Source organism: Oncorhynchus mykiss, chromosome 25, assembly GCF_057628025.1.
Source record: "Oncorhynchus mykiss isolate SJ-2025 chromosome 25, ASM5762802v1, whole genome shotgun sequence".
NCBI lineage: Eukaryota > Metazoa > Chordata > Actinopteri > Salmoniformes > Salmonidae > Oncorhynchus > Oncorhynchus mykiss.
This window is the reverse complement of record NC_143046.1, coordinates 87937203-87950916: the sequence shown is the minus strand read 5'-3', so window position 1 is coordinate 87950916 and position 13714 is coordinate 87937203. Positions and strand designations below refer to the sequence as shown.

The window sequence follows — 13714 nt, the reverse complement described above, 5'->3', positions numbered from 1 at the left end:
CTGTCTGACACTGCAAAGCATATTGACTAAACGCACAAATCAACAGGAGTCATAAAATTAGTGAATTTTTGCGTAATTAAATTAGAAATACTTAATTGTCCTTGCAATGTTGAAGTGTGTCTTTGGCTTGACACACGCCGAATATACTGTACGTTATAAATGATGATGATATTGAATGAAAGTAGACACTATTTTAATTGTAGATCATTACTGCGTCATAAGTGGTTGAAGAGGGTACGTCCCAAAAGGCACCCTCTATTCCCTATAACAGTGCACTACTATTGGCCAGGCAGTGTAAAAGGTTGCCCCGACTGAACAGAGCATCCTTACTCTCTCCTGAGACTTGGCTAGCTGGTTGCGTAATCCCTGGGTTTGTTTTTCCAAAGCCTTGCGCTCCTGCAGGAGGGAGGAGAGCCGGCACTCTACAGCCCCCATCTTAGCTACCTACAGGTGGACACAGTGAAGAAGAGTGTGGTTTTATGTACCGAATAACCAATTTAACCATAATGTACCGAAACCCCTGCATCCATGTGTAACATACTGTATATAATATACAGAAACTGCAAGTAGGTCTCTTGCAAAATACTAAAACTAACCTGGATAAATAAAAGTTTAATACAAATTTTAAAAAATAGTGAGTTAAATTATTATATTTGATTTTTACTACATAATGTTTATCATCTGCTCACATCTCACCTTATCTCTGAGGGTATTGAGTTGTAGCACCAGCTGGGCCTTGCCCTCCTTTAGTAGTACAGTCCCTTCCACAGCGTTGGTTAGCTCCGCCTCCAAGGCAGACACACACACTGCCATCTGATACAGGAGAACAAGTCGTTAGCCAATAGTAGTACAGTCCCTTCCACAGCGTTGGTTAGCTCCGCCTCCAGGGCAGACACACACACACTGCCATCTGATACAGGAGAACAAGTCGTTAGCCAATAGTGGTACAGTCCCTTCCACAGCGTTGGTTAGCTCCGCCTCCAAGGCAGACACACACACTGCCATCTGATACAGGAGAACAAGTCGTTAGCCAATAGTGGTACAGTCCCTTCCACAGCGTTGGTTAGCTCCGCCTCCAGGGCAGTCACACACACTGCCATCTGATGGCAGTCAGAACCCCCCCCCCCCGGGACCGAGTTTGCCACGACTTCACCCGACTCTGGGAAGTTGATAAGGGCTTCACTGCCAAAATCCTGAACCATCCACCTACTCATCACTTACCTTCATCCTCTCATCCTCCGGTACAGTACGTTGCTGGTCTCTGACAGCTTCCTGTCTCTCACTCTGTCTGAGCAGTTCCCCCAGCTGTTGGCTCAACCCCTCCACTCCTGCTGCATTCTGGGCGTTCTTCTCCGACAGCAGCCCGTTCTCATCCTCCAGCTGCTGACTGCGGAGACGAAGCACTGAGATCTACGGGGGGGGAGAGATGCAGGTTTAGGGGTCGTCCCAAATGGAACCCTATATAGCACCCTATTCCCTGGTCAAAAGTAGTTCACTATATAGAGAAAAATGGCATGTTTCTGACACCGATCTAGATTTATTAGAGTTGCCATGTATTGCCAGTGTTAGCACAAAGGAACAACGGTCTTAAGTGCAATGCACAGCCCCTAGAACCAAGTCAAAGGTTAACATTAATATCGCTAATAAAGTCAGTTGGTTTACTCCCGCCCTACCCGTCTCGTGAAACTCCCGCCCTACCCGTCTCGTGAAACTCCCGTCCTACCCGTCTCGTGAAACTCCCGTCCTACCCGTCTCGTGAAACTCCCGTCCTACCCGTCTCGTGAAACTCCCGTCCTACCCGTCTCGTGAAACTCCCGTCCTACCCGTCTCGTGAAACTCCCGTCCTACCCGTCTCGTGAAACTCCCGTCCTACCCGTCTCGTGAAACTCCCGTCCTACCCGTCTCGAGAAACTCCCGCCCTACCCGTCTCGTGAAACTCCCGTCCTACCTGTCTCTTGAAACTCTCTGCCTTCTTTTGCGCAGAAATCTTCTCCTTCCTGAAATGCTCCAGTTTGAAGCTAAGATAGGGGGAGAAGAAAAGTGCAAGTTCAACGACCCAATGAAATGTAAAATATAAATTGTACCATACTACGGGGCTTCGATACTCTACATCAGTGTTTCAGTCCTGGTCCTGGGGACTTAGTGGTACACATTTGAGTTTTTGCCCTAGCTCTAACACACCTGCTCATTCCACTAATCAAAGGCTTGATAAGCTGATTAGTTGAATCAGGTGTGTAAGTGCTAGCAGTGATGTAGTGGCTAACCTCACTAGAGTAGGGGGCAGTATTTTCACCTCCGGATGAAAAGCATGCCCTAAACTGCCTGCTCCTCAGGCCCAGAAGCTAGGATATGCATATAATTAGTAGATTTGGATAGAAAACACTCCAAAGTTTCTAAAACTGTTAAAATAATGTCTGAGTATAACAGAACTGAAATGTCAGTCAAAAAAACCTGAAAGAAAAAAAAAAAAACCTACTTCCTGGATGGATTTGTTTGTTGACATCTAGTGGAACCCATAGGAAGTGCAATTTGAATCATACGTCAATGGAATCTGTATAGGCAGTCAATGGAAAACTACAAACATAAATCCATCCAGGAAGTAGTTTTTTTTCCTCTCAGGTTTTTTTTTGACTGCCAGGCTTGTATTCTGAAAAATGAGGGAGTAAGACCACTGAGTGAGTGGACACTGCAGTGTCCCAGAGGTTTTTCATGCGCGACCGAGAGCGAGCCTTTCTTGTTTTCCTTTTATATTGACAAAGCTTTTGTCCGGTTGAAATATTATTGATTATTTATGACTAAAAAACAACCTGAGGATTGATTATATACATCGTTTGACATGTTTCTACGAACTTTACTGATACTTTTCAGATGTTTTGACTGCCTTTGAGCCCGTGAATTACTGAACAAAACGCGAACAAAACAGAGGTTTTTTGGAGGGACTTTATCGAACAAAACAAACATTTAAACGGGAGTCTTGTGAGTGCAACCATATGAAGATCATCAAAGTGATACACAAGTCAGAAATAGCGATACAATTTAACTCCTCTACTTGGCTGGTAACTGTTTGTAATGGGGGCGGCAGGGTAGCCTAGTGGTTAGAGCGTTGGACTAGTAACTGGAAGGTTGCAAGTTCAAACCCCAAGCTGTCAAGGTACAAATCTGTCGTTCTGCCCCTGAACAGGCACTGTTCCTAGGCCGTCATTGAAAATAAGAATTTGTTCTTAACTGACTTGCCTAGTTAAATAAAGGTAAAATAAAAAAATTTAAAAGTAATGATTTGTCCGCTGGGCGATGTTCTCAGATAATCGCATGGTTTGCTTTCGCCATAAAGCCTTTTTGAAATCTGACACCGTGGTTGGATTAACAAGAAGTTCATCTTTAAACTGATGTATGTTTTATAATGAGTATTTCTGTTTTTGAATTTGGCACTCTACAATTTCACTGGATGTTGGCCAGGTGGGATGCTACGGTCCCACACCCCCTAGAGGTTAAAAACTGATCGGCAGTTAGTGAAGAAAGTGGTGCTCCATATACTTTCAATGCATTTTTCGGGGCAAAAGGTGAGTAACCTGCATTTACTGCGTTTAACCTCCACTACACCAGGGAAGATTGCTAGGGTAATTAAATTAAAATGGTCCCCAGGAGCAGGAAACTGATGTCCATGAACATGAGGTTTCTTACAGCATCTCCTTCTGGCTGTCTTTCAGGTACTCTTCCTTCAGCGTTGACATCTTCTGTGTGAGTAAAAGGTTCTCCTCTACTAGGCGACCCACCTCACACCTACAGCCAACAGAGGAAAACAAAGTCAGGAACAGAAGATCTGTACTATGAAACAAAGTAAAAAGCTGTGGAGCTTAAAGGAAATGTGGGGCAAAAAGGCAAACTCAGCACCATGTTTCATTACAAAACCCACTGATATTGCAAACTACTTTATTTTTTTTTTTACATACATACATACATACATACATACATACATACATATACAACAACACCACTGACATGAAGTAAACATGCTTCATGTTTTTATCAAGAATGCAGGTTTGTAATGGACAAATAGTCAATGCTGGGACATAAACCCTAAACAATGTAACAAAGGAAATTGATTATAAGCCGATTCAATTAGAGTTAGACAGTCTTACCTCTTCTCAGCGATGTCCTCCCGCAGTTTATCCAATAGACTGCTGAGCTGTTCCCTCTCCTCATGGTGTTTGGCACTCAGTTCCTGCATGGCCCGTCTGTGGGCCTCCTTTAGGCTCTGCCTCTCCTCCTGCAGCCGCTCCTGAAACACCCCCTCATATTCCTCCTCCAGCTGGAGTCTCTCCCTGTCCCAGTCCTCCCTCAGACTCCTCTCAGTTTCCTCCTGCTGCTTCAGGCGCTCCTCGGCTAACCTGGTGAGGAGAGCCGCCTCACGACACTGCTGAAGCCGAGCTCGTTCCAGCTCCCACTGCTCAGTGAGCCTGGCCTCCCTGTTCTGCTGCTCCTTGACTAGTCGTAACATCGCCTCCTCTAACATGGTCTGCAGCGACTCGTTACTCTGCTTGTTCAACTGAGCCTTCTCCCTCTCCCACTCCTCCATGAGTCTCATCTCCACCTCCTCTATCCCAGCCTTCACTGTCTCCTCGTGGCTCTGCTGCAACTCCAGCTTCTCCCTCTCCCACTCCTCCAACAGCCTCATCTCCACCTCCGCCCTCTCCTCCTGTAGCTTCCCCCGCTCTTCTTCCATCCTGGTCAAAAGGATCCCTTTGTGCTCCTCGTCCAGCTTGTTGAGTTCCGCAGCATGTAGTTTCCTTAGCTCCTGCATCTCTGTGTCCAGGCTCAACTCACCTTTCGCCTGTTGGGCCTCTAGGAGCTGCTCCTCCAGGGAGGCAGCCTGGGTGTGTGCCTCTAGGAGCTGCTCCTCCAGGGAGGCAGCCTGGGTGCGGGCCTCTAGGAGCTGCTGCTCCAAGGAGGCAGCCTGGGTGTGGGCCTCTAGGAGCTGCTGCTCCAGGGAGGCAGCCTGGGTGTGGGCCTCTAGGAGCTGCTCCTCCAGGGAGGCAGCCTGGGTGTGGGCCTCTAGGAGCTGCTCCTCCAGGGAAGCAGCCTGGGTGTGGGCCTCTAGGAGCTGCTCCTCCAGGGAAGCAGCCTGGGTGCGGGACTCTAGGAGCTGCTGCTCCAGTCTGCTCACCTAATATAATCAAATAATGGAATATATGCCATTTACCAGACTTATCACTGAGCGCATACATTTTTGCATGGGTGGCCCCAGCAAGAATCGAACCCATGATTCCCCGCAAGTGCCATGCTTTAACCAAATGGGTCCCACAGTCCTCTACTCACTTCCTCCTCTTGCTGTTGCTCCAGCTCTTCCATCTCCCCAGCCTGCCTCTGCTCCAAGCCAGCCCGCTCCTCCTCTGCCTGCTCTAGCTGGGCCTGGAGCTCCAGGGCTCTGTTCTGGCTGCTGGACATCTCACCGTGTAGAGCCTGGATCTCCTCCATGTAGTGCAGAGACAACGCTGCCTTCTGGGTTTCCAGGTCCGTCTTCTGCTCCTCCACCTTTTGGTCAAATTCACTCACCTGTAATGGCACGGGGATAAATCATATTCAGCTGTAACAGAACAAAACAATGCAGTGTGGTCTGTGTGGCCCAGGTTTGTGGTTAGAGCCGCTGACCCTGGCGTACACACACACACACACACCCAAACACAATCTGTCTCCGATAAAGGAGTGGGGACTGCCCCATCTAGCTACACCCAATCTGTCTCCGATAAAGGAGTGAGGACTGCCCCATCTAGCTACACCCAATCTGTCTCCGATAAAGTAAACATGGCACAGTGAAATACGGATTGCTTTAGGAAATTCTGTGGAAGCGCGGCTAGATATTTAAGTGTCACCTTGCTCTCCAGCTGAGCCTGTAGCTCCTCCATCTCTTGGAGGTGCTTCTCTTTCAGCCTCTCCAGCATCATCTCTGCCTCCAGACTCATGTTGAACAATGGCTGGCCCTCCTCCAAGCCCAGGCCTGAGGACAATCAAATGCATTTTTTCTCCCCATCAGCAGTTGTCACAAAGTTTTTTTTATTTTTTTGTTACAGATACCCAGCATAAAACCTCAAACAAGCAACGCAGGATGTACAGGGGCCAGGATAAACTCCCTCGAAGGAAGGAAACCTAGAGGGGAACCAGGCTCAGAGGGATGGCCAGTCCTCTTCTGGCTGCACTGGCAAACAGACAGGTGAGGAAGGAACTACTAACAAGCTCTCATGTTCTTTAGCTACTCAATGTGTTTGACTACATAGCTGTGGTAACTGGGCAAAAAAAAATATATATATATATATATATTTTTTTTTTTAAACTCCTTGCATCCAAATAACTAGTATTTACGTGATCAAGATGAACAATTCAACATCTTGCCTTGCTCAAGCAGCATCTATGTCCAGATACCCTGCAAACGTGTACTCTGAAGGTCATAGGGCATGTCAGGGGACTTTCAGAGTAGACGTTTGCAGGGTATCTAAAAACATGCACTACATAGGAAATAAGGTGCCATTTGGGACCGAACCTACCCCCCCAAATGCCCTATGAGTTCAAACCCACATTCTGCTTCAATGTACCTGGGTCTGACTCCATGCCAGGACTCGTACTCCCCAGCTCCTCGGAGAGCGAGGGTTTGAGACAGGGCTGAGAGGTTCGGCCCAAGTTGTGGTACTCCTGCAGTTCTGCTTGAAGCTCGTCAATACGATCCTGTAGCTCCTGTCTCAAAACACATCCACAATAAAAATCTGTCAAAATAAATAGTATTATTTTATTTTTAAAATAAATAGGCAACCTACCTCTGAAGTAGTATATTTACAGATAATTGATGGATTGACTGATAGTTTTAAATGATTAATTGATGGATTGACTGATAGTTTTAAATGATTAGTTGATGGATTGGCTGAGTTAATGATTAGTTGATAGTTTGACTGATAGTTTTAATGATTAGTTGATGGATTGGTTCCAGTGAGACCTATAACCCGGCCCTGCCCCAGCGTGCCCCTGCCCCGGCGTGCCCCTGCCCCGGCGTGCCCGTGCTTACCCGGCACTGTTCCTCATAGCTGCTGCGGAGCCGTCCGAGACGCTCCTCCTGTAGGAAGAACTCTGCACTGCCCGGGTCCAGATCCCCAAACTGAGGAAAACAGAACCAGAACTTCTTACAGACAGATACTTCAGAATAGATAGTCTCATTCCATTAGGCAGAACTGAAAAATGTGTGACAGATTACTATGGACATCTATGTATATTATTGAAACGGGGCCCTTTGCGACTGCTAGCCCCGAAAGCAGTTCATGTCAATACACATTACAGCAGGAGAGAAAGGTCTTTACCTTCTCCTTCAGGATGTTATCCAGGTTCTTCTGCAGTTCGCGGACTTGGCTTTCTGCCACCAACAGTTTCTCAGTGCTGACCAGTAGCTCCATCTCCAGACACCTACTTTCCTGAAGTTAGAGTGAGGGTTAACCGTGAGAAGTGAGGGTTAACCGTGAGGAGTGAGGGTTAACCGTGAGAAGTGAGGGTTAACCGTGAGGAGTGAAGGTTAACCGTGAGGAGTGAGGGTTAACCGTGAGGAGTGAGGGTTAAGCGTGTGGGTTCAAATAAAATGTGTATATTTGTTGTCACATATTTAGCAAACAACAGGTGTAGACTAACAGTGAAATGCTTACTGCCGGGTGCTTTGCCAACGATGGAAAATTTTAAAACAATGCCACGGCTATTTACAGGAAGTACCAGCTAATGCCACGGCTATATACAGGAAGTACCAGCTAATGACACGGCTATATACAGGAAGTACCAGCTAATGCCACGGCTATTTACAGGAAGTACCAGCTAATACCACGGCTATATACAGGAAGTACCAGCTAATGCCACGGCTATATACAGGAAGTACCAGCTAATGCCACGGCTATATACAGGAAGTACCAGCTAATGCCACTGCTATATACAGGAAGTACCAAGTAATGCCACGGCTATATACAGGAAGTACCAGCTAATGCCACGGCTATATACAGGAAGTACCAGGTAATGCCACGGCTATATACAGGGAGTACCAGCATTGAGTTGATGTGCAGGGGTAAGCGGTAATTGAGGTAGATATGTACAGTTGAATTTGGAAGTTTATATACACTTAGGTTGGCGTCATTAAAACTGGTTTTTCAACGCCTCCAAACACTATAGTTTTGGCAAGTTGGTTAGGACATCTACTTTGTGCATGAAAAGTAATTTTTCCAACAATTGTTTACAGACAGATTATTTAACTGTATCACAATTCCAGTGGGTCAGATGTTTACATACACTAAGTTGACTGTGGCTTTAAACAGCTTGGAAAATTCCAGAAAATGTCATGGCTTTAGAAGCTTCTGATAGGCTAATTGACATAATTTGAGTCAATTGGAGGTGTACCTGTGGATGTACTTCAAGGCCTACCTTCAAACTCAGGGCCTCTTTGCTTGACATCATGGGAAAATCAAAAGCAATCAGCCAAGACCTCAGGAAAGAAATTAGTTCATCCTTGGGAGCAATTTCCAAACGCCTGAAGGTACCACGTTCATCTGTACAAACAATAGTACGCAAGTATAAACACCATGGGACCACGCAGCCGTCATACCGCTCAGGAAGGAGACGCGATAGAGATGAATGTACTTTGATGCGAAAAGTGCAAATCAATCCCAGAACAACAGCGAAGGACCTTGTGAAGATGCTGGAGGAAACAGGTACAAAAGTATCTATACCCACAGTAAAAACGAGTCCTATATTGACATAACCTGAAAGGCCGCTCAGCAAGAAAGAAGCCACTGCTCCAAAACCGCCATAAAAAAGCCAGACTACGGTTTGCAACTGCACATGGAGACAAAGATCGTACTTTTTGGAGAAATGTCCTCTGGTCTGATGAAACAAAAATAGAACTGTTTGGCCATAATGACCATCATTATGTTTGGAGGAAAAAGGGGGAGATTTGCAAGCCGAAGAACACCATCCCATCAGTGAAGCATGGGGGTGGGAGCATCATGTTGTCGGGGTGCTTTGCTGCAGACGGGACTGGTGCACTTCACAAAATAGATGGCATCATGAGGCAGGAAAATTATGTGGATATATTGAAGCAACATCTCAAGACATCAGTTAAAGTTAAAGCTTGGTCGCAAATGTGTCTTCCAAATGGACAATGACCCCCAAGCATACTTCCAAAGTTGAGGCAAAATGGCTTAAGGACAACAAAGTCAAAGTATTGGAGTGGCCATCACAAAGCCCTGACCTCAATCTTATAGAACATTTGTGAGCAGAACTGAAAAAGCAAGGAGGCCTACAAACCTGACTCAGTTACACCAGATCTGTCAGGAGGAATGGGCCAAAATTCACCCCAATTATTGTGGGAAGCCTGTGGAAGTTAAACAATTTAAAGGCAATGCTACTAAATACTAATTGAGTGTATGTAAACTTCTGACCCACTGGGAATGTGATGAAAGAAATAAAAAGCTGAAATAAATCCCTCTCTCTACTATTACTCTGACATTTCACATTCTTAAAATAAAGTGGTGATCCTAACTGACCTAAGACAGGGAATTTTTTACTAGGATTAAATGTCAGGAATTGTGAAAAAACTGAGTTTGAATGTATTTGGCTAAGGTGAGTGTAAACTTCTGACTTCAACTGTACATATAGGTAGGGGTGAAGTGACTAGGCAACAGGATAGACAGAGCAGCAGCAGCAACAACAACTTGTGTGGTAAATGTGGCGTCAGTATGCATGTATGGGATATAGATCCTTATTGATGTTAGTTACCGTGAGTGACATGTGATCTGTGTTAGTTACCGTGAGGGAGTGAGTGTTAGGTGGTCTGTGTTAGTTACTGTGACCGTGAGTGAGTGGTGGTCTGTGTTAGTTACTGTGACAGTGAGTGAGAGGTGGTCTGTGTTGGTTACCTTGACAGTGAGTGAGAGGTGGTCTCTGAGGAAGGTCTCGTCGTCTCTGATCTTCTCCATCTCTGCTTCCAGTTTCTCTTTCTGCTGCTGAATCTGGTCCATCTCTTTAATGAGCTCTGACCTGACAGACACCAGCTTCTCCCTGTGTTCCTGCTCCAGCTTCCTGCAGGACAAACACAGGGGAAAACATTCAATTCGATCCCATTTCATTTGACTCCATTCCTTAGATTCACCCCAATTTATTTTGCTGTCATTTTTACCCCCTTTTCGTGATTACGATCTTGTCTCATCGCTGCAACTCGCCAACGGGCTCCGGGAGAGGCGAAGGTCGAGTCATGCATCCTCCGAAACATAACACCCGCTCGCTTAACCCGGGAAGCCAGATGCACCAAGGTTGTCGGAGGAAACACCGATCAACTGACGACCGCTCTCAGCCTGCAGGCGCCCGGCCCGCCACAAGGAGTCGCCAGAGCGCGATGAGCAAAGTAAACCGCCCCAAACCCCTCCCCTAACGATGCTGGGCCAATGGGACTCCCGGTCACGTCCGGTAATGACGCCATAACACTTCGATGCAGTGCCTTAGACCGCTGTGCCACTCGGGAGGCCCCATTCGATTCAACTTTATGTACAAAATCTTCATTTATCCCCTCAGGGACATTCAAGAAAGACATTGCCAGGTTACAAGTACCTACATACAATACAAATTAAACAACAGCCATCAATGAATGAATGGGTCGAAGAGGTCACGGAACGCCACCCGAGGTGGAGGTCACGGAAACATTCCCTGAGGTTGAGGTCACGGAAACATTACCTGAGGTTGAGGTCACGGAACATTACCTGAGGTTGAGGTCACGGAACATTACCTGAGGTTGAGGTCACGGAACATTACCTGAGGTTGAGGTCACGGAACGCTAACAGAGGTTGAGGTCACGGAAACATTACCTGAGGTTGAGGTCACGGAACATTACCTGAGGTTGAGGTCACGGAAACATTACCTGAGGTTGAGGTCATTCATGCGTTCGATGGCAGAGTGATGCTCGTCCACCTCAGCAGCCAGCAGGGTTTTTAACTTGTCGGCTTTGTCCAGGTCAGAGCGAATCTTCTCTTTCTCTCTGCGTTCATGATCAACACGCTCGCTGGGGGGGGGGGGGGGGGGGACACGGAAGCTAATCAAAACACGATACAACCATTTAGAATGTTACAAAACCTAGTGTTACGTCATAACTGATCCCGAGGACACGTTCTCCCTGAAAAACAAAAATCGCTAAGTTAATCAAAAGATCTAACTCCAACACTGATCTACTATTTTGAATGATATGAACATAGGAGACAGAGAAACTGTTTTTATCTTCCACTCAGATTAGGAGCCGTGTAGATTTCTACTGGTCACAGTAAGTGTCTGATTATGGTGCATCTGTGTGGGCATGTGTATTCCAGAATGTCTATTGTTTATGAGCAATAGGGCTGCAAAATTAACCATTAAAAATATTATTACTGCACTGTTGGAGCCAGGAACACAAGCATTTAGTTAGATACTACTATACTGTTGGAGCTAGGAACACAAGCATTTAGTTAGATACTACTGCACTGTTGGAGCCAGGAACACAAGCATTTAGTTAGATACTACTGCACTGTTGGAGCTGGGAACACAAGCATTTAGTTAGATACTACTGTGCTGTTGGAGCCGGGAACACAAGCATTTAGTTAGATACTACTGCACTGTTGGAGCTAGGAACACAAGCATTTAGTTAGATACTACTGCACTGTTGGAGCTGGGAACACAAGCATTTAGTTAGATACTACTATACTGTTGGAGCTAGGAACACAAGCATTTAGTTAGATACTACTGCACTGTTGGAGCCAGGAACACAAGCATTTAGTTAGATACTACTGCACTGTTGGAGCCGGGAACACAAGCATTTAGTTAGATACTACTGCACTGTTGGAGCTAGGAACACCAGCATTTAGTTAGATACTACTGCACTGTTGGAGCTGGGAACACAAGCATTTAGTTAGATACTACTGCACTGTTGGAGCCGGGAACACAAGCATTTAGTTAGATACTACTGCACTGTTGGAGCCAGGAACACAAGCATTTAGTTAGATACTGCTGCACTGTTGGAGCTAGGAACACAAGCATTTAGTTAGATACTACTGCACTGTTGGAGCTGGGAACACAAGCATTTAGTTAGATACTACTGCACTGTTGGAGCCAGGAACACAAGCATTTAGTTAGATACTACTGCACTGTTGGAGCTAGGAACACAAGCATTTAGTTAGATACTACTGCACTGTTGGAGCTGGGAACACAAGCATTTAGTTAGATACTACTGCACTGTTGGAGCTAGGAACACAAGCATTTAGTTAGATACTACTGCACTGTTGGAGCCAGGAACACAAGCATTTAGTTAGATATTACTGCACTGTACGCGACCAATACAATTTGATTTGAAAATCCCGGTAGTTTTCCCAAAATTAACAGGATTTCCAGAAATCGTTGGAGGAATTTGGATTTCCTGCGTTTCCCCTCCTGATTATGGGAATTTTCCAAATCGGCATTTCTGGAAAACCAGGACATTTTGGGGACGTTACTGGCATTTTGCAAACCTAAACACCAGTGTAAAAATCTCCTCATACTCACAGTATGTTTCTGATCTCAGCCTTAAAGCTGGCCAGTAGGTATCTGATCTCAGCCTTAAAGCTGGCCAGTAGGTTTCTGATCTCAGCCTTAAAGCTGGCCAGTAGGTTTCTGATCTCAGCCTTAAAGCTGGCTAGTAGGTTTCTGATCTCAGCCTTAAAGCTGGCCAGTAGGTTTCTGATCTCAGCCTTAAAGCTGGCCAGTAGGTTTCTGATCTCAGCCTTAAAGCTGGCCAGTAGGTTTCTGATCTCAGCCTTAAAGCTGGCTAGTAGGTTTCTGATCTCAGCCTTAAAGTTGGCCAGTAGGTTTCTGATCTCAGCCTTAAAGCTGGCCAGTAGGTTTCTGATCTCAGCCTTAAAGCTGGCCAGTAGGTGTCTGATCTCAGCCTTAAAGCTGGCCAGTAGGTGTCTGATCTCAGCCTTAAAGCTGGCCAGTAGGTGTCTGATCTCAGCCTTAAAGCTGGCCAGTAGGTATCTCCTCATACTCACAGTAGGTATCTGATCTCAGCCTTGAAGCTGGCCAGTAGGTATCTCCTCATACTCACAGTAGGTATCTGATCTCAGCCTTGAAGCTGGCCAGTAGGTATCTCCCCATACTCACAGTAGGTATCTGATCTCAGCCTTAAAGCTGGCCAGTAGGTTTCTGATCTCAGCCTTGAAGCTGACCAGTAGGTATCTCCTCATACTCACAGTAGGTATCTGATCTCAGCCTTGAAGCTGGCCAGTGCAGCCTGGTGGATCCCATTCTTAGTGACGAGGAGCTTGTTCTCCAGAGCCACAGTCAGCTCCCTGAGGTTCACTTTTCCCTCCAGGTCAAAATCCAAAGCCTACAGAACAGACATAACTCCGTGTCAACATATCAAGCCCTCGAAATAGGGGATACAAATAAATACACTCAGGTGTAAAAACAACAACAACTTCGAGTCAAGTGTGAGAGTTACATTGTGTATTGGGAAGGAGACTGGGTACCATTATGTTCCAAACAGAGCATTATGGGTACTGTAGTATATCATACAGACCAGGCAACCGTAAACCCCGCCCATCCAACTCCATAAGAATGTAAGAATGTACATATTTTCCCATTAATAAAAACGATATCTTAACATCCAATATATTTCAACATTTTTTAAAAACACATCAAGACTCCA

The 13714-nt window shown here is 45.9% G+C and overlaps 1 protein-coding gene across 4 annotated transcripts in view; it reads right to left on the bottom strand.

Moving 5' to 3' along the window:
- LOC110505960 (uncharacterized) overlaps window positions 1–13714 on the bottom strand; it is a 55464-nt gene that overhangs the window by 16232 nt on the left and 25518 nt on the right. For 2 of the 4 annotated variants that reach the window (XM_090221360.1, XM_090221357.1), the window contains 14 exons: window positions 13257–13393; window positions 10925–11065; window positions 9930–10092; window positions 7341–7451; window positions 7052–7141; window positions 6588–6726; window positions 5871–5995; window positions 5317–5553; window positions 4140–5164; window positions 3682–3780; window positions 1949–2018; window positions 1222–1410; window positions 697–813; window positions 331–444 (listed from right to left, as the gene is read on the bottom strand). In XM_090221360.1, the coding sequence (XP_090077486.1) occupies window positions 331–444; window positions 697–813; window positions 1222–1410; window positions 1949–2018; window positions 3682–3780; window positions 4140–5164; window positions 5317–5553; window positions 5871–5995; window positions 6588–6726; window positions 7052–7141; window positions 7341–7451; window positions 9930–10092; window positions 10925–11065; window positions 13257–13393 (2757 nt within the window). The other 2 variants (XM_090221358.1, XM_090221359.1) reach the window with 2 other exon arrangements.